Genomic DNA, 20,498 nt, shown 5'->3' with positions numbered 1-20,498 from the left:
CCTCAGCCTGTCACTACTGCAAATGGGAGTTCCCATGAGTGGGCTGAGGCAGAGAGGGAGCTGTTCAGGCTTTGGGGAATGGATGCTGGAGAGGGTAAGAGTAAGGGAGGTCTAGGGAAATAAGTTAAAGTGTTCTGGCTAGCCCAGGGCTGGACAGGCCTAAGTAGCCAAATGGAAATTAAACTGTGCTGAGCTCCAGCAATGTGCCAGGTCCTTTCATATGACCCAGTCCCTTTCAGTCCCACTTTACAGATGGGGAGGCTGAGGCTCCAGGAGGACCCAGGGTCACCAGTGCCTTTCTTCACCTTTCTTCCTTACTGGCAGAGCTGGGACTTGAACCCTGACCTGAATGACTCCCATGTTGACATTCTTTTCACCACAGCCACAGGCCTGGAAACTTGGTCATCCCTATCCACATATGACTGAGATCAGAGCTTCTCAAAGTTCCCTGGGCCCTAGAATTCCCTGGGGATTTCATGAAAAGGCAGATTCCTATTTAGTGGGTCTGAGGCAGGGCTAGGGATTCTGTGTGTCCTCCCAGCTCCCAGGTGATGTGGATGCTTCTGGTCAGGGGACCACACTTTGAGGAGCAAGGCCTTCAGAGACCCACCCTCATGAGATTTTGAAACCCGAGCTCTGCCCCAAACCCCATACCTGTCCCAACCTGTAGCTCAGCTAAAGCAGGGACCGAAGCATCTCGTTGTGCCTCAGCCCCCCTCAAAGGGACCAGAGCACGCAGAGAGAGGAAGGCGAAGGGACTGAACTCCCTTTTTGCCCCTGCAAACAAAAGTGTGATCCGCAGCCTCTCTCCTTGAGACCACAGAGGAGGTGGGTGGGGGTAAGAATCCACCTCACTTTGCACTTGGCAAGCCAGGGTGTGCCTTGGCATGGAACTACAGTGGCCTGGTAGAAGGGACCCCATTTTCAAATTCCCTCAAAGGCATCCCAGGGACCAGCAGGGGCCCTGCACTTCCCTTCAGAGTGCACCCTAACCCTGGGGCAGCCGGAGAGTCTGGCAACAAAGACAGGTGCCACCTTGCTGTGAGTGAACATTGTCTGTCAAGCAGGGCCTCTGGATGGCACAGTCACTTGTGTCTGAGGACCACACTTGAAAAGGTCACCGCCTTCAGGCTGATTTTGCATGTGGCTGGTTTTTAAGTAGCTGTCACTCGACTAAGTGGCCTCCTCCCTCCACAAAAAGGATTTTCTCCCAACTGGAATTTAAAAACCCACAGCAATGAAGTCGTGGATGGCAGCATTTCCTGCACAGGTTGGGGGTGAGGGACAGGCAGATGGAAACCACAGGGCTCCAGGAGGAGGAGGGGCCGGAGGGGCCAGGTGATTCTTTTTCATCCACTGCTTGTTGGTTTTTAATAAAGAAGTCAAACTCGGTTTGTAGATTTCCCATTAGGGGACAATAAGCTTTTGTAGAGCGAGCCGCTGAATTAGAACTAATAGCAAATGCAGCGCCAAGATCCAGGGAAATATCACCGCTAATAAGTTTCTGCCTCATGCTCTGTCACTGACATTCTCCGCACCGTTTCGTGCAGCCAGGCAGAAGCTTAAATGTATAAGTATATGGGGCACTCACACCCGCACCAGGGACGGGGAAGATGCCCAGGCATGCAGCTGGGGCATTGGACATCAGGGGAATCCTGAGACTACTGGGTATCTGGGGAGACGGGCAGGTCAGCGTGAGCCAGGGTGCCATCCAGAACCAAGGGGCAGATTGGAGAAAGAGAGGATCACTCCTTTCTGGGCACCCACAATCTTAGCAGGCTGAGATTCTCTGATGTCCCAAGGGGTGTGCAGCCAGATAGCATGCCCCCATCTTTCATGGCTACTCCATCAGCAGGGACTCCAGCAAAGGGGGCTTCGTACAGGATCCTCTCCCTCGAAGAGCCCTCAGTTCCAAGAGAAGCCAGGCCCTGTCATGGAACCCCTATTTGCACTGGCAAACAAACAGGAACTGCCGAAGACTGTAGCGTAAAGACTGCCCAACAGTGCCGGGACTCAGCCTGACTCCTGAGCTCTGCAATGGACTCTTGGGAAAGGGGAGAAGGTCATGAGTCAAGTGGGCTGGGGAGGCTTCCTCCAAGAAGGAAGCAGGGAGGAATTCTTGTTGGGGGATTGCAATTATTGTCCAGTGAGGATAAGAGTATTAAAGGGCAGGAAAGCCTCTTCTAATTGAAGAGGAAGGGCCGCGGTGTGGAGGAGTTGGGTGATGCGTAGGAGAAGGCAGAAGCTGCCCACCCCACCCTGCCAGGCTCAGCCCCTCAGCCAAACACTGTCCTCTGGCCACTGGCAAAGGCTGGGCTAGAAGAGCTATTGCTTTAGAACTGACAGGGGTGGGGCTCTGGGCCAGGGGTGGCCCAGGGGCTGGAAGAGTCGTTGTTCTTGTGTGCAAGGAGGAGTCTAGCTGTACCTGCCAGCAGCCAGCCCAGGGCCAGAGTTTGGGCTCTGGGAACCCCCTGACCCTGACCTGCCCCCGCATACTTCAGTATCTTTGGGTAGAGTCTTAGAAGCTTTTGTCATCATCCTGGTGGACCTACACAGGGGTCCAAGTGGGCATTCTCAGCATGGGAGCTGGGGGTGTGAGTGCTGGAGTGAGCTTGGGGCTCAGCTGGAGGACCAGCGGGGAGGCTGGGGAGCTGGCAGCTGTTGGCAGTCCTAGCTGCTGCCGGCACACTCCGTCTCCCTGGGCCTCCCCATCCCTTCCTGAGGCCTACATGTTTCCCCAGGGCTGGTCCTACCTCCTAGAACTGTAGCCTGCCAGAGGGTTACCTGACTCCCTGTGACACCTCACCTGGCTCTGGTTATACGGAGAGTCCAGAGCTCTTTAGTGCCAGCCTGGCCTAGCCTAACTCCTTGGTGCCCACCTTAGACATCCGGCCAGCCCACCTGCCTCCCTGGCTCCTGCAACCTGTCTGTTTTCCTTCCAGGATGAGAATGACAACCCTCCCACCTTCAGCAAGCCCGCCTACTTTGTCTCCGTGGTGGAGAACATCATGGCAGGTACAGGCTTAGGTCGGGGGGTGGGGGGCACATGAAGGTAGTCAGCCAGCAGTCACGGCACCCAGGATGTACAGACCCCGGCTCTGCACACAAATTCTGAGAGGTCCATGGCCTTCTCTTTCCCCGGCCAAGCTCCTTGACAAATCGGGGAGCCTTTGGAGACATCTAGTTACCTGCCAGCTAACAGCTAATTACAGAGCACCTACTATGTGCAGGTGCTGTGCTGGGCACTTGGTTCATGCTCTCCTTTAACTATAGTCTAGTGGAGAAAGAATAATGATCCATGATTAATTAAGCAATCTTGATTAAACAGTCCCAAGTGTGCAGAGGGCTCTGAGACTACAGCACTGCGAGGCAGGTCCCAGGGGCCGTGATTTCAGAGAAGTGGCCTTACAGCATGGCATGTGTTCCTATGTGAGGATGCGATTGAGAGGCTAATCTCTGGGCCAGGCTCAGGTTGCAGGGCTCACTTGCAGACCCAGCACCACCAGCTCTACATTCAGGTTCCAAGGGATCTGTTCTGCCCTCAGGGCCGGCTGGCAGCTTCGCCCTTACCCTCAGAGCAAATGATCCCAGCAAGGAAAACACCCATGTCAGGAACTGCTGCAGTGGCTGAAGGAGATGGGAAGGCTGGAGTCAAGGACAATAGAGTCAGAGATGCTGGAGTCATGGATGGTGGAGTCAGGGACATTCGAGTTAGAGACACTGGAGTCAGGGATGGTAGAGCCAGGGATGGTGGAGTCAGGGATGGTGGCGCCAGGGGTGGTGGAGTCAGGGGTGGTGGAGTCAGGGGTGGTGGAGCCAGGGATGGTGGAGCCAAGAGTGGTGGTGTCACGGGTGGTGGAGTCAGGGACAGTGGAGTTAGAGACGCTGGAGTCAGGGATGGTAGAGTCAGGGGATGGTGGAGTCAGGGAATGGTGGAGTCAACGGTGGTGGAGCCAGGAGTGGTGGAGTCAGGGATGGTGGAGTCAGGGATTGTGGAGTCAGGGGTGGTGGAGTCAGGGATGGTGGAGTCAGGGGTGGTGGAGTCAGGGATTGTGGAGTCAGGGGATGGTGGAACCAGGGATGGTGGAGCCTGTGGTGGTGGAGCCAGTGATGGTGAAGTCAGGGTTGGTGGAGTCAGGGGTGGTGGAGTCAGGGATAGTGGAGTCAGAACTAGTCTTCCCTGACACCACAAGCCCTTCTAAAGAGAACCTCTGGGTACCACTCTGGCAGCTGACAAAGAGCTGGGTGGGTGCTGGGCTGTACCCAGCCTACCCTTCCTGTCCTAGTCAGGCATCGCCTGGAGAATGTCACTGCTAAAGAGCCACCCCCAGCACTCCCTGCCATCCCTGGGGACTCTGTCAAGGAGAGGCCTTCACTATGGCACTTAGTTCTCTTCAGGGTTATGTTAGGGCTCATGTGCCTGTCCTCCTGCTCAAGGCAGACCTGAGGGTCATATTTGAGGACCCAGGACTACAGGGCCACAATGACCTGCCTGGCCCCTTGCCTCTCGGGACTGCTGATTCATCTGCTGGATGGTCACCACCAGCCCTGCAGCCCAGTGGAGCTCCCTGTGGGGCTCAGCCTGTGGCCTCCATGCTTTATCCCTCAGGATCCCAGCAGCAAACCCACAAGTTAGATGGTATCTTTAGACCCGGTCCCAGGGGAGGAAATGATGCTTAGGCAGGTGAAGGCGCCTGCAGAGGCCCTGCGGGTTCCAGTCTTGGGTGTGGAGATTCCAGGAGCCTGTGCACCGGACCTCCTCACCACTTGGCCAGAGCTGGTAGTTGGGTGGCAGGAGGGGCTGGAGCCAGCAGCCCTGGTGGGCACAGCTTCAGGACAAGCTGCTCTCAGGGTCTGGACAGAGTGGCTGGAAAAGCTAATCCCTTGAGTCAGGATTTCACAGAACTGGAAATAAAGGTGAAGGCCTTAACTGAACCTTAAGGAGAAAATAAAAACCCTTATAAATTCCCCTGTGAATGAGATAAAACTAGACTAAAATTGAATATAGTAAATGTAGAATAATTTAATATGGAGCTTCATGTCTTTTGACTCCAAGTAAAAGCTGGCCAATCTGAGTGTATTTAATATGGTGTCCAGCCAGGCAGGGGCAGGGGAGACAGGAAGACACCAGAGGGCCCAGTCCATCCCTAAGCATCTCATGGAGCCTCATCCCCACCCAGCCCAGCGATCTGGGCTCCAACAACAGTGATTGAGCCACCCTCATCCCTGGGGTGTCCCAACAGGCAGGCCTCCCACCTCCCTGAGAGCTGGTCACTGGAAGGGTCCCATGTCCTCCTCTTGGGCCAGCACAAATGCTGCTCCCAGGGCTGGGGCCATGAGCTCAGGGGCTCAGGGTGAGCAGCACCCCCTGCCCCCACCTTTTCCCCCTGAAGGAGCCACGGTGCTGTTCTTAAATGCCACGGACCTGGACCGCTCTCGGGAGTACGGCCAGGAGTCCATCATCTACTCCTTGGAAGGCTCCGCCCAGTTTCGGATCAACGCCCGCTCAGGTGAGCCCCCGACATTGGCCAAGCACCCTGGTCCTCCACACCCTGAGGCTGACCGTCCATACCCGGACCCAGAACCAGCCTCTGGGTCCGGGTCTCCTTCCTTTCAATTTTGAGCAGGCCAACTTTGAGCACCGGTGTAATCCCTGAAATATTAATTTGAGTGTGATTACTGATCTTACCCAAAAAATCACAACGTGAATTGATCCAGGGAAGGATGTCTTTCAATGGTGAAGAGTTGTGTTATGTTTTAAATGTGTTTCATCTTAAAAACAGCTGGTTAACACATCCCTTTTCAGGAACACCTTTATTAAAGCCTCAGTGTCCCCCTCCCTCAGCTCCTGACCTCATTCTTAAAGCCTGGCTCCTCTTCCTACACAGATGCGTGCCTCAGTTTCCCCAGCTGTAAGATGAGGAAGATCATGTTAGGGCTGCTGTGTGGATTAAATGATGTATAACAGGGAGCACACTTTGAATAGTCCCCGGCACACAATAAGTGCTAGAAATATTACTATCGTTATTCTCTTTTGTTTATTCACCTGTGAGCCCCCTGCCCCAAGCTCCCGGCTCAGCCCATGTAACTCTCTTCTTTCTTCTTCATCTCTCCATGTACATTCCTCAGTTTTCTCTCTTCCTTGAAGCTGGGAGAAAAAGTGGGCAGAAAGAAGCAGCAAGAGACCCAAGCTTTTCAGCCAGACCTGGGGAAGAATCTGGGACCTCTGTACATTCATTCATATGTTCATTCAGAAATTGGGGTGGGGGCTGCTCTGAGCCAGGTGCTGTGCCAGGTGCTGGGGTACAGGAAGGAATGAGACATGGCCCTGACCTCATGACGTTCCCAGTGGGAACGTCAGCTCAGTGGGCATGCAAGGCACCCCACTTCCAATACCCATTTCTGTATGAGTTAAAGGAACTGTTGATGCTAAACAGCTACACCCTATCTCAGTGGCTTGAGACAATAGAAATTGGAATTCATATAGTCAACCCAGGCAGATGTTGAGTGACAGCCTTCCACATGATGATTCTGGGGCCCAGGCCCCTTCCATGTTGTGGCTCCAAGGTCACTGCTGAAGGGAAAAGAGAGCATGGGTTATCGGACTAGGAGGAGGTTATGGGCCAGGCCCTGCCTGGCAGTCACATCCAAGTAATAATTATCCCCTGGAAAGGAAGCAGGGATCTTTGGTGGACACTGGCCATCCCTGCTGCAGGTGGTCAGTGGCCCAGCAGAGCATTAGCTCTTCCTGCTATCCATCCCTCCTGCGGTGGAAGTCAGCCTTCAATCCCTTTCTTGTACCCTTTTCCTGGAGGCTTGGGGAGCAGATGGCCAGTTCTGATGGGTACAAAGACTGAGGAAGGGGACCCAGGGCCCCCTTCCTCTTTTTCTATCTCTGAGAAAGTGAGGGCCTTCCTCTTTTCTCTCAGGAGCATCCCCCACAGTGAGCCCTCATTCCCAGGGGTCTCAGAGTAATGTCATGAATGAGTATGAACCACATGCCCAGCACTGTTTCCAGGGCTCTGAGCAGCAGCATCTCATTCTGCCCTCCTCACCTGTGAGGCAGGTACTAGCCTTATCACCATTTTCCAGATGAGGAAGCTGAGCCACTGGGGAGGTTAAGTAACCTGACTGAGGACTCACAGAGCATGAACTTCTGAATCCAGAATCCAAACATTAAAGTTTCCATTATATGAGTAGCTCCCTGACCTTTCAGCCACCCCTGCCCTTGCCTCCCCAGTCAGGGCTCCAGCTCCACCTGGGGCCTTTAATGACACAGACTTTTTCTTGCTGCCTTAACAAGACTTTGGCTCCAAAGGTGTAAGCATTTTCCTCTGAGCTCCTCGGTCAAATTAGCCAGGCCTGCCCCACAGAGGTGGCCTTAATTGGATCTAATTTCCCAGACAGGAGAGGCTATCTATCATGCCGACAAGTTCATGTTTAAAACTTTTTAGAGATTAATTTCTTCCTCGCCCTGCCAATTAATCGACACCACCCTGGCAGAGAATGTGGCTTGTTGGGCAGACCTTTGTGAGTCTTCCATTCCTGGCCTTAGCACCTAAGCTGCCCTGTCACCCACTCCCAGCTCCCTGCTCAGCCCTGCACAGACCAGAGGGCAAGCCAGCATGCCATGGAGGGAACTGTCAGGGTAGAAGCAGTCCTAAAGGCAATCTGGCCCAGCTGCCTTGCTTCATGGTGGAAAGAACCAAGCACAGAGAAGTTAAGCGACTTATCCCAGGACACACAGCTCAGGCAATGGGGATAAAAAGATGGATAGCATACAGGCCCTGCCCGTGGGGAAAGCTCACAGTCCAGTGGAAGGAAACAGTCATTTTCTGAGTGTTGGGAGCCTCACCTAGAATTACTTTAACCTCACAACAGCTCTGCGTGGAAGTCACACTAATCTCCATTTTATAGATGAGAAAACTGAAGCTTCAAAAATTTAAAATTTTCCAAGCCCAAGCACCTGGGAAGGTCCATAATCAGAATTCAAATCCACGTCTCACATCCTCACCACATGGGCGCTCTCCCATGGCTGATGCAAGCTGGTGAATGGCCTGGCTGCAGTGACTGCTGAAGTCTGCTGGGACTGGCTCACCCTGCTCCCAAGAGCTAGCGAGGCTCTCAGCTGTGAACTCCATATTCAATACCATCAAGTTGGTAGCTTAAAATGGGCCCTGCTGGGGCTATTTACACCAAGGAAGTTGGAAAATGCCTTTCTTTTTTAATTTTGGGGAGCCAGTTGTCAAACATTTACCAGCACACCACTATCAGGGTGTGCTGGTAAATTTCAATTACACCAAAATACAAAGAAAGACCAAATACAGGTGAACAAAAAATTGTGTTTAATTGTTCAGATTTAGCACACTAAAAAAATTCGAGGCCATGTAATTATTATGCTGTTCACAATGTAATTAGGAAATTGTTTTATAACTATTAATTATCAATGCACGATAAGGCTGGATAGGTTGAACTGTCCAGTAATGAGTCATAAGTTAGAACGCGTGTGAACACCTGGTGTTTTTCTTTCCTGTCATTGTATTTCTGTGACTATATAAATAAACAGCGCCTGGCACTGTTCTAAGATTTCCATGATCTTAATTCAATTAACCCCATGACAGCTCTATGAGGTAGGTCCTATTATCGTTCCCTTTGAGCCCTGTGAGGAAACTGAGGCACAGAGGATTAAAGTACCTAGCTCCAGGTGATAAAGCCAGTAAGATAATGTCAAAAGTCTAAACAGGTGATCTGTGACTGAGCTCAAGGCCTAATGGCCCTCCTGCCCTGTTCTCCAGCCCCTACCCCAAGAATCAGCCTAGATTTTCCCACATCTGCAAATATTTCCTCCCTGTGGGGTTACGTCGTCCAGCTCTGGGGAGCTGGCTTCCAGGACACGGGAGCTCTCCTGTCTCCCACTGTGATAAGCACCATCTCAGGAACACATCCAGGCTGCCAGATCATGGTCGCCTGCTAACATTTCTCGTGCACGTTCTCACTCTCTCTCCTTCCCTCGCTCTCCCCCTGGCCCACCCAAACCCTCTCACGCACCCACTTCTCTCTCTGGCAGGGGAAATCACCACCACGTCTCTGCTTGACCGAGAGACCAAGTCTGAATACATCCTGATTGTTCGCGCAGTGGACGGGGGTGTGGGCCACAACCAGAAAACTGGCATCGCCACCGTGAGTGTGCTCCCCTCCCATGCCCCAGTTCCCCCTCGCCAGCCAGGCTGCTGCTCCCCACTTGTACCTCTGGACCGCCGTGTCCTCAGCCTATGTGAGGCTTTGTGAGAGTGAGCAAGGGGGCAAAAATGAAGTCAGCAGCGGCAGAGGTCAGTCCCCGGGGCCACCACGGCTGTGGGGAAGAAAGGCATCACCACCAGGAATGGAGGGCCCTTGGGAGGAGCAAAATGAAATACTTTCTCTCCTGCCCCTAAACATCCAGGAGGGCAGGTGGCAGAAGGCATGAGCCCTATAGGCCTCTCCATGCCTTGGCACCTGCCAACAGAGCAGAAGCAGGCATTCCTGTGAGGAAGAGCAGCTCAGAGCAGGAAGCAGGGCCCTGGAGGGTTCCTGGGGGCTTGTTCTTCCCCGACTGATGTGCCCCAGAGAGTAGAAAGCTAGAGGAACGAAATGTGGGGGCCTTGAATGAGCTCTCGGCTGCAGAAGTGAAGGGGGAAGTGAGAAGCGCTCTGTGAGAGAGGAAGCGGGAGGACCAGCTGATAGTCACTCCAGCCACCTCCCCAATTTGTTCCCCATTCGGTTTCTTTGGCTCACCCTCAGAACGGTGGCCCTCACCCAGCCTGCAGCAGCCACCCCATCCTTACCCAGCCAGAGAGGCTGGAGATGGTATCGCGTGGCCAGGGATTTGGTGTGAAAATCCCCAATGCCCTACTCTGTCAAGGGAGGCCCCTGCTAACAGGAATCAGCCCTATAAATAATGTACCTGGTGGCAGGTGAGCAAAGAAATTGCTTGGCTTGTAGCTGAGATGGGGAAGCTCAAGGGATCCTATTAGATCCCCCACCCTGTCAGTCACCTTCAGCCAAGACTGGAGGCAGGGATGGGAGAAGTCCCAGATCACAGCAAGGATTTCAGGGATCATCACATCCATTCCACTGCCTCCTGATGGGACAACACTGGAACTCTCTCTCCTGAAGGGGCCTGGCTCCTTCCTGTCCTCCAAAGCCCAGGCCCTGCCCAAGGCTCCCAAGGTTGGTGGAGCTGGCGGAATTAATGCCAAGATGGCCCGTGGGCATCTGAGCATGTTTCCCCTGGCAGGCCCTGCCCTGGCCCATCTCAGCTGGGTGCGTCTCCCAGCGCTCCTTGTGGTTTCACAGGTAAACATCACCCTCCTGGACATCAACGACAACCACCCCACGTGGAAGGACGCACCCTACTACATCAACCTGGTGGAGATGACCCCTCCAGACTCTGACGTGACCACGGTAGGTGGTGGCAGAGCAGCAGAACCGCTAGGCGGCCCTTTCCAGGGGTGTGTGCCCCTCCCACCGCAATCCCAGGGGGCCTGCCCATATGGGGCTGGTGGACTCTGTGTCCCTCTGAGCTGGCTCTTGCAATAGAGTTCTAGTAGTTCTCCTGCATGGTGAAAGGCAGTCAGAGATCAAGGGAAAGCCCTCCAGTGTCAATAGGCCTCAGGCTTTGTCAAAGGGAGCTTCAGGCAGCCCAGGGACAGTGGCAGGGGAGCTCTGGCCGGTTCCACTTGCGAGTCATACGTGCCCTTAGAGCCCAGGACTCTGGCCACCTGCTCTGGAGAGCTCCCACCCCTACATTGCACAAGCCCCAGCTCCACCCCAGCACCTCTCTTTCACTGCTGTGCCCTGCAGCTCCCCCACAGGCTGGCCTCCAGGGCTGCCCAGCAAGGATTTTGTTCACCTCAGGAATTTTCTGGCACAGGTTTGCCAGGTTTGCACAGGCCCCTGTGTGTGTTGTGTGCTCATGTGCAGGAATGTGCACAACTCAGGGTGCAGAGGGGAGACACAGCCAAAGCCAGGGCACCCACAGGGGAGACCAGAATCCTGGGTAAACTGAGGAAGCCCAGGTCCCAGTCCCATACCATCTTCTCTGCTGGGAGATTCACGTTTTTCAGCCTTCTCCTCCACACCCTGTACACCACACGGCCTCACTTGGGGAGGCTTGTTCCCACAAGAACAGCCCCACTGCCACCCACCCAGCCCTGTGGGGGACCTGAATCCTGACAACTCACAGTAGCGCCATTGACTGAACAGCTGGGATGTGCCCTGAGCTTCACCTGACGGCTTCTCAGGAACTCTCTCCTCCTCGCCGTAATCTCACATGGCAGAGGGATTCTGCTGCCTTTGTACTGTGGAGGAGACAGACTTAGAGCTTGAAGGCTTGCCCAAGGTCCCAGAGCTTGTAAGGGGTGTAGTCGGGACTCGAACCCTGGTCTGACTTGGAGACAAGGGATTAGAAACCACCTGGCCCAGTCCTTATTCCTCTGGGAGGGGGCATCCACACACCAGCTGACAGCCAGTCAGTGAACATGTGGAAAGGAAAATAGGCATGACGGCCAATCCTTCCCTCCCTCTCTTTGTCCTTCCTTCCAGGTTGACCTCCTCTCCCATCCAGAGCCACTGCCAGGTACGGCTCTGGCACTGGAATGGGCACAATGGAATAGGGCAGAGGTGAGGGATCTGGAGTCCGCGATTTTTCAAAGTCCCGTAGAGGAATTCCTTCCAGCCCAGGGCCAGATTTAGAAACCATTACCCTCGCCCTTTGACACAGCTCTCTAGGCTCTTTGGTGGGTGCTCTCTGCTGCCGCCTCACGGGCACTGCACTGCCCCGGGATAACCTTCTCCCCACCCCAGCCAGGGATTCCAAGAGTTGGGGCTGGATCTCACCTCTGAGTACCTTCTGGTCAACCCTCACCTTTCCCTTAGGTTTCTGGGAAATTCCTCCTAAAGGGAACTGAGGGGCAGATGAGGAAGGTTGCTCTGGGAGAAAGGGGCTGCATGGGACACCAGCCTGGATTGCCATTATCAAACAGTAGACCCAGCAGACAAGGAGTGGGTGTGCCAAGTGAGGACTGCGCACAGCCTTGGACATCTGCAAGCTCTGGTCCCCACGCCCTTTACCAGGTCTCCTGCCCTCCACAAGTCCTTCTGAGCCATGAGCAGGCACCGACAATGGACCAGGGGCCTGCTGCCCAGTGCCTCCTCATTTTCCAGAAAACCCACAAGCCATCAGGGAACACCTGCTGCATACCAGGCCCCACGCTTGTCTGGCTAAGGTTACAGGAAGCAACACCAGGCCAGGTGCAGTGGCTCATGCCTGTAATCCCAACACTTTGGAGGCTAAGGCAGGCAGTTCGCTTGAGCCCAGGAGTTCGAGACCACCATGGGCAACATAGTAAGACCCCTCACTCCCCGTTTATAAAAAAAAAATTTTAAGTAGCCAGATGTGGTGGTGCATCCCTGTGGTCCCAGATACTCAGGAGACTAAGGCAAGAGGATTTTTGAGCCTGGTAGATTGAAGCTGCAGTGAGCCAAGATCACACCACTGCACTCCAGCCTGAGTGACAGAGTGAGACCCTGTCTCAAAAAAAAAAAAAAAAAAAAAAAAAATGAAGCTCCCGCCCTGCCTGCCTTTGGGGAGTGTCACGTCACTCTTCTGTTCAAACCCCAGTGGCTCCCATCTCACCCTGTGCAAAAGCCAGAGTCCTTGCCCGACCTACAAAACCCGCAGGGTCCACCCCATTGTCACCCCTGAGGAGCCAGCCGTGTCATCCCAATCTGTAGTACAGAGCGGGTGTGGCTGTTCCACCGCTGGCGTCTGGTGGGCACAGGCTCGAGCTTTTCAGTGCCCCAGGGTAGTATTTGAGACCTGAAAAATAAATGTGATGGCTTGAAAGTTCAAAGAGAAAAGGATAAAATCAAAATTAAAACTTGTTATATGAAACATCTGTCAGATGAAAGACGGCAGTTTCAGTAACTATGAAATTTAGTGTTTGTGAAAATGTCATTACATTTGAGGACAAATTGGAGGTTACATTTTTCTAGAATTCTTGAAAATTTTCCAGAATTTTCTGGAATTCCCAGTTACGTATGATGATTGCCAGGAAATCAAAAATCAAGAAGCTTCAACGTTAGTCAAGTTTGTCATAGCCAAATATTTTGAAAAGGAAGTTATGAAAATTCTTTCAAATTGTATAGCCATAAAACGTGTTTATGCATTCATATGTATATACATGGGTATGCTTCATTACCTTGGAGAGGACCGCCTGGGGCCTTCTAGGGCCTCACAGTGGCCTAGGATGAGGTAGGGTCTGTGGCCAAAGTGTGAGGTGAGGTGGCTACAGAGGGAACGGCTAACCGAGGTTCAGGTGACAGAAGGAGGAGGTGATATTTGAACAGGGGCTGGCTCACCACCTGACTCATCTCCCACCCCACCATTCCCACACACCCACGCCCACAACCACCCATCACCAACACACGGGCCTTTCCTTTCCCTGCACGCACTCAACTCTCCCCGAGCTCAGAGCTTTTGCACAAGCCCTTTCCTCCCTGACCCCTGCTCTTTCCATAGGTAGCTCATTCTCTTTCATCTGTCCCAGCTTAAAACATCAGCTGTCTTAGAGAGGCCCTCCCTGACTACTGTCTAAAGTAGCTCGGACCCCTCTCCAAATTCTGTTTCCTGCAGAGCTGGGCCCACGATCTGTGCTTATTTGTTTGGTAGGCTATTTGCTTATTAAGAGGCACATGGTTTAGTGATTAAGCAGGCAGCCTCTGGTACCAAAATGCCCAAGTTTTCACCCCAGCTACACCACTTACCAGCTGTGTGACCTTGGGCAAGTTGCTTAACCTCTCTGTGCTCCAGTTATTCTCATCTAAAAAACAGGGCTAGTAAGAGTCACCACCTGATAGAACTGTGATCAGCGCTTACTGAGCGGAGATATAGGAAGCACTGGCACATGGGGAGTGGTCAGTAAATGGTAGCTGTCATTATCATCCATATCATTACCATCATCTGCTTCCTTTGCTGGAATCGCACCTATCTCGTTCACTGTCAAACCACACTGCCTAGCACAGTTCTAGGCACATTGTAGGTGTTCAAAATATTTCAAAATATGTGTTGTTAAAGACTGACTCAGCTGGTGAATATCTTACCTTTCCTTCCCCCAACCCCCCAGCTCAGCCAGGCGGTGGCTGGGTCTTCCTTGTCGGAGGGAGACTAGGGCGTGTGGCCCAAGACTCTCTCAAGAGCCCCCTCTAGGCATGGCATGGGCCACAGCCCCTGGAGTCGGAGGCACAAGGCAACCCCAGTGATTTTCAGAGCTTTCATGCAGACAAGTGTCTTCCCACATGTGGCTTCATTTGGGTGCATTTGGAGTTGGTGCAGTGTGTGCATCTGCAGGCACCGGGTGTGGCCTGGCATGCAGGCACTGAGGAGGTTCACCTGCACAGGCATGTGCTGGCAGAGTGGCCATCTCTGTCTGCAAGGGAGATTTTGGTCCCACTCTCCTTTCTGGCTCCTGCAGCTGCCTTCAAGGACCTGGCTGATGGGCATTGATTTAGAGCCTTTCAGAGCCCTCCAGCAAAATAAAGAGAGGGGAGAAGCACAGAATTATTCCCCGTCAGGCCAGGAGAAAAATGATGGGCGTGAAATGGGAAATAAATGAGGGGAAAGTGATGAGATTCTACAAAATCGCCCTAGCAGGGAGCCTGCAGGAGGGCTCACAGCCCTCCGCCCTCTCCTGTACTCCCAACTCACCCTGTGACCAGAGAGTGACCAAGAGGCCCAAAACCAGTGCCCATGCCCCAACCAGGGTCACTTGGAAGCAGCTACCCCTGGCACTCTCTGGCATGGTGGGGGCAGGAAGAGGGAATAGAAGAGAACCACCTCCCATGTGAAATTTATTTCAGCCTGTTCAGCAACAGGTCTGGCCTGGAACAAGTGATTCAACTGCTCTATTCCTCAGTTTCCCCATCCAGAAAAATAAAACCTGGAGAAAATCATCTCACCCCCAGGCTGGGTGTGGTGTCTCACACCTGTAAGCCAAGCACTTTGGGAGGCTGAGGCAGGAGGATCACTTGAGGTCAAGAGTTTGAGACCAACCTGGCCAACATGGTAAAACCTTGTCTCTATTAAAAATACAAAAATTAGCCAGGCATGGTGGCTCTTGCCTGTAATCCCAGCTATTTGGGAGGCTAAGGTGGGAGGATCGCTTGAAACCAGGAAGTGGAGATTGCAGTGAGCCAAGATTGCACCACTGCATTTCAGTCTGGGCGATGGAGCAAGACTCCGTCTCAAAGAAAAAAAAAAATCTCCCTTTTCAAACTGTTGAGAGAAGCATTGTAAAAACGCAAGGAATGCTGGTCTTCTATGTCCATCTGTGAAACGACTTGGCCTGTTTTAAATTATGCCTGGAGTACCTAAGAGCCCCATCTCCCGTTTGCAAAATGGGGGTGTTGGGGTCCCCTTTATGGAAGCTAGGGAAACTGAGGCAACATGCCCACAGCAAGATAAGGACACCTCAGGCCTGGAAGGCAGGGACCTCCCCTCCCCTACCCTTTGATGCTGCAAGGCTGGGCTGAGGAGAGGAGGGCTGAGCAGTCCAGGGTGGGAGTGGGGGCTGCCCCCGCCCCTCTGAAGGGGCAGCTGGCCTAGGGCGCCACAGCATTCAGCCCTGCATCAGCCTCTCTCTCCCCGGCCTCTCCAGGACCCATGGACAGGATAGATGGGAGTACTCAGCCAGTGCAGCTCATCTGTCTGTTCTGGTTTGGTGGCCCCAGAGACACCTCTGGCTGGGGATTAAGCAGAGGAGGGACAGATTCTGCTGCCAAAGCACAAAAGGCTCCACATCAAGTAAGATGAAGGAGGTGACAAGCCTGGCTGTCACCACTGAGTGTACTGCAGTTAAGAATAATCCTGTCCTGATGTGGCCCCAGGGACTGTAGTCACCTCTCCTGCACTGGTCTTGTCCACCCCTGCTGCCACAGTGGCCTCTGCAGTGCAAGGTCAGGGGTGAGCAAGGGGTAAGGGCCACCTCAGGAGCCTCCAGGCTGGGAGGTGGATCAGCTCCATGGCTGGGGCTGTGTGACCCTGAGACTGGCCTGTGCCTCTCTGGGCTCTGCTTTCTCCTTGTGGAAAGCAGGGCGGGTGGAGGATGAGGGAGCTTCCCCACAGAGCAGGGGATCCGTGCACACAGGGGGCCTCAGCGAAGACAGGGAGCCCTCAAAGGCTGCAGGGGGCCCTTTGCCTTTTGTTTACGACCTGGCTGTGTGGGATCTGGGACACTAAGGGACAGCAGGCTGTGGGGTTCACCGCCCCTGGGTTAGGGCGGCACTGAGCACTGATCCCCTTCATGACATGGAGGTTATAAGTGGGGAACAAGGCTGTGAGCTGGGGAGTTGAAGGGGCCAGAGTGTCTGAGGCCCAGTCCTGAGACCCTGCCCCTTATCAGGGACGGTGTACCTCCCTTCCAGGGAGCTCCACCCTGTCCTTCCTCAACACTCCCCCAGCCCCATGACTGCCCCAGATAACTGGGTCCCGCCTTCTGAAACTGGGGCCCAGCCATGGCTTCCTCCACATGCCCTGTCATCTCTGGTGTCACAATCTAATGCTTCAAAGGAAGGAAGGAAGGGAGGGTTTGATGAGGAGGAACCCAGTCTCCAAAATCCAGGGTTTCAAATCCTTTCAAAAATCTCAGCTGGAGTACAGACTCCCCAGCCCTTCCCAGCCCCTCCCCTAGAGAACTCCTGCCTCCCATCCCTCTCAGACCCGGCCACTGGGCCCAGCAGGGAGGCTCACTTCCTGGGCTAGAGCCAGGATGCCCCCTCCCCAGGACCAACGTCTGAGCTCAGATACCCTCGGCCAGCCCAGAGACACCCTCCCCAGGCGTGGCTCAGTGAAGGGGTCTGCTCCCTCCCTGGCAGGTGGTGGCTGTGGACCCAGACCTGGGGGAGAATGGCACTCTGGTGTACAGCATCCAGCCACCCAACAAGTTCTACAGCCTCAACAGCACCACAGGCAAGATCCGCACCACCCATGCCATGCTGGACCGGGAGAACCCTGACCCCCACGAGGCTGAGCTGATGCGCAGAATCATCGTCTCTGTCACTGACTGTATGGACCCCTCTCACCCCTCACAGCCCTCACACCTTAGGCTGCGGGCATCCCCGGTGACTGGGTCTCTGGGGGACCTGGGGCCTACCCAGGAGGGCTATGTCTGATCACCAAGAGTAGGGTAATACCCACACCCCAGTTGTGACTCCCAGAGCACCCCGAGGGAACGGAGGGGCTGGGGAGGCCCAGGCTGCTTCCTGGAGGGGCCATTGGGATGGAGGGCTCTGAATCTGCCACCCTCTTGCCACTTGCCTTCTTCCTGTCCGTTTTCTCTTGCACCCATCTTACCCCGTCCTCAGCCCCTTCTCGCCTTGGTCTCCCCAGGTGGCAGGCCCCCTCTGAGAGCCACCAGCAGTGCCACAGTGTTTGTGAACCTCTTGGATCTCAATGACAATGACCCCACCTTTCAGAACCTGCCTTTTGTAGCTGAGGTGCTCGAAGGCACCCCCGCAGGGGTCTCCATCTACCAAGTGAGTCTCTCTCATCTCATTCCTACCAGCCCAGAAGTGGGCAGTGGGTGCCCAAGGGGCCTAGCCCAGGCTGAACACTTTACAGAGCTGGGGCAGGGGAGGAGCTGGATCTTGAAGGACAGAGGCTCTGGAGATGTGGAGGGAAGTGTGGCAGGAAAGGATAGTGAGGTGGGCAAAGGCAGAGGGAGAGAGAGGGAGAGAGGCAAGATGGAATTCTGGAAGTCATGTCCAAATTTCTCAGGGCCTGATTATGGAGGTCTGGCCCAGGACCTTCCATTCCCTAAGCCTGCAGATGGTTCTAGAATACAAAGAAGGCCAGATGAGTGTAGCCCTGGGCATCCGCCTCTCCCATGGCTTCCCATAAGCCCCGGATCAGCTCCCTCTACTATAGTAGAGGGGCCTCTCCCCACTTTGCAGGGCTGTAAAGAGACTTGGCCAAGACCCTGTGGCCAAGCAAGGCACAGTCTGATCTTGGGCCTGGCTTCTTTGCCTCTTGTTCCATCATCGTCTGGTCAGGGGGATCCTGAAGGTGCTGGTTTAGGGGAGTGGACATCCAGGGTTTCAAGTCCTTTCAAAACCTCAGCCCTCCAGAGGCCGTTTGGGAACACTGGAGACCCTCCTGCTTAAGAGCATGGGCTGTGGAGTCCAAACAACAGGGGTGTGGATCCCATCTCCAGCACCAGGGTGCTGTGTGACTTGGAGCAAACTGCTTAACCTCTCTGAGTCTCAGTTTCTCATCTGTAAAATGGAGATAATAATAGTACCTGCCTGGCTGTGCTGTGGGGACTCAATCAGACACATGTATGAAGCACCCTGGAACTTGGACACTGGAAACACGGTAGCTGTGGTGATCACTGTGTATCTGTCACGAGGGCTTATATCTAAGACACAATGGCCATATCAAGTTAGCCTATTCCCATTAGAAGAAGACGGGGTTGTTTCTCAGAATGCCAGAGGGAGTGAGCTTGGTGGTGCCCCATAGGCCCGATGTGCCTCAGTTTCTTCATCTGTAGTAGGAGGTGGTGTTCTTTGGTGGGTCCTCAAACCCCCAGCAGGGGGCGCCACAATCCAGGGAACAGCAGTCAGTCCCCGAGGAAGCCCCCAGACTAGAGGGGAGGCGGGGTGAGAGTGAGTCAACCCCCAAACCCGGTTCTCTGGGGGCTCACGGCCGGTGAAGAAAGATGCCCACCAATGCAACTTCTGAGTTCATAGAGGAAGGAGCGGGGAGCGTTTAATTTGGAAACTGTCCTCATGTACAGGATGAGGGCCCTCCCTTGAACTGTGGCTCCCGGGTCCCACCTAGGACCTCAGGCGATTCAGATTTCTGCAGGTTGTGCAGAAGAGCCTTCTCCAGGGGAGTAGAGCTGTGTTCAAGTAAAGTAAAAATACTGAGCCCCCCGTCCTGGAAAGCATGCAAGCTGAGTCCAGACACCTTTCGTCCAGTTTGCTGGATGTGAAATAGATCAGACGATCTTGATGTTGTCTTCCAATCGTGAGAGTCTTGGCTTAATCCCAAACTCTTATTTTAGCTATTATTACACATTTCCCCAAACGCCTTGGATCCACTTCAGTAAAACTTTATTCAGGGAACCGGGGTCTTGAGTTGGGCAATCTGATCAGGGCTGGAGGTGCAAATGAGAACAGTGTAGGAACTTGGGAGGAGGCTTGCCTGTACATGGCCGCAAACAGCTTTTTTAAAAAATAATAATAATGAAATCCTCAAGTGACTTTTTAAAAAGAACCCTTGATGTCATTTTATTTTTGTTGTTGCTGTCTCACAAATCAAAGCAAAGCGGGGGAGGGGAAGCCTGTGGATCCACCCTTCTATGTGGTTGAACTCCAGATAATGGTGGGGTCCTTAAGCTGGAACAGCTGCTCCAAACCTGGAAGGGCTTCCTAATGGGGAGAGCAGGGGCTGAAGGGGGGAAAGCACTGCAGAGACCTGAGCTCTTATTCTAAAAAGTCCCTCTGCCACCCCATCGCCAGCCTCACTTGGTGCATCCGGACGCCTTTCAGCTGACGTGCGACCCCCTTGGAGAGCATCTGGGAGGGTGCCCTGGGGACAGTGGCCTGGCCTAAGGCTTGGAGGGGAGCAGATGTGTCTGGCTGCAGCCAAGTGTGGCTTGGCAGGGAGGAGGGAGCACTTCTTGGGGGAGAAGCACCCGTCCCAGTGTCCCCTCCCCGGCCTCATGCTGCCCCTCCTCGCCCTCAGGTGGTGGCCGTCGACCTCGATGAGGGCCTGAACGGCCTGGTGTCCTACCGCATGCCGGTCGGCCTGCCCCGCATGGACTTCCTCATCAACAGCAGCAGCGGCGAGGTGGTCACCACCACCCAGCTGGACCGAGAGCGCATCGCTGAGTACCAGCTGCGGGTGGTCGCCAGTGATGCAGGCACGCCCACCAAGAGCTCCACCAGCACGCTCACCATCCACGGTGAGGGGCACGGGGTCTTCTGCTGTGTGCTCAGTGTGTGGGCACAGGCCTGGGTCAGGGCCAGGGGGAGAGGGAAGCCCATGTCTCCCACTGCTGTCTGCTGGACTTGTAGGCACAGACTCCCTTGTTAATGAAGCGCCCTCCTCAGCTGGAGCCATTCAACACAGCAGAGCCTTCTCCGCACCTGGCCACTGCCTTCACTGCCCCAGAGCTCAGGGGCAGTGGCCTGGACCTGCTGCCAAGGCCCCGTCACCCCCACCCCTCCTGGCCTCTGATCACAGCAACAGCAGAGAGGACTTGAGAAGCGGCCAGGACCCTCAGCGTCATGAACAGGCAGGGAGGGTGCAGAGCCCTTTGTCTTCTTTGGAAGGCCAGAGTTTTTGTTTGGGAGACATAAAGGAGACCTCCCCCTTCCAAGGGTGTGGAACCCCTGGGCTGGCAGTGGCAGGGCATCACCCTGGGAAGAGAGCAGCTGGGACTCCCGGACTCCCTAAG

The 20,498-nt window shown here is 54.2% G+C and overlaps 1 protein-coding gene across 1 annotated transcript in view; it reads left to right on the top strand.

Annotated features, from left to right (window-relative positions):
- The window catches only part of CDH23 (cadherin related 23), a 427,857-nt gene that overhangs the window by 298,512 nt on the left and 108,847 nt on the right, over positions 1–20,498 (top strand). The window contains exons 19-25 of the mRNA XM_030941290.1: positions 2,943–3,015; positions 5,394–5,510; positions 9,068–9,180; positions 10,336–10,443; positions 16,912–17,101; positions 17,426–17,571; positions 19,784–20,003. Of these exons, the coding sequence (XP_030797150.1) occupies positions 2,943–3,015; positions 5,394–5,510; positions 9,068–9,180; positions 10,336–10,443; positions 16,912–17,101; positions 17,426–17,571; positions 19,784–20,003 (967 nt within the window). The remainder of the gene's footprint in view (positions 1–2,942; positions 3,016–5,393; positions 5,511–9,067; positions 9,181–10,335; positions 10,444–16,911; positions 17,102–17,425; positions 17,572–19,783; positions 20,004–20,498) is intronic.

This window comes from Rhinopithecus roxellana, chromosome 11 (genome assembly GCF_007565055.1).
Source record: "Rhinopithecus roxellana isolate Shanxi Qingling chromosome 11, ASM756505v1, whole genome shotgun sequence".
Taxonomy (NCBI): Eukaryota; Metazoa; Chordata; class Mammalia; order Primates; family Cercopithecidae; genus Rhinopithecus; species Rhinopithecus roxellana.
Note: the sequence above shows the minus strand (reverse complement) of the source record. Positions and strands in the feature narration are given on the sequence as shown.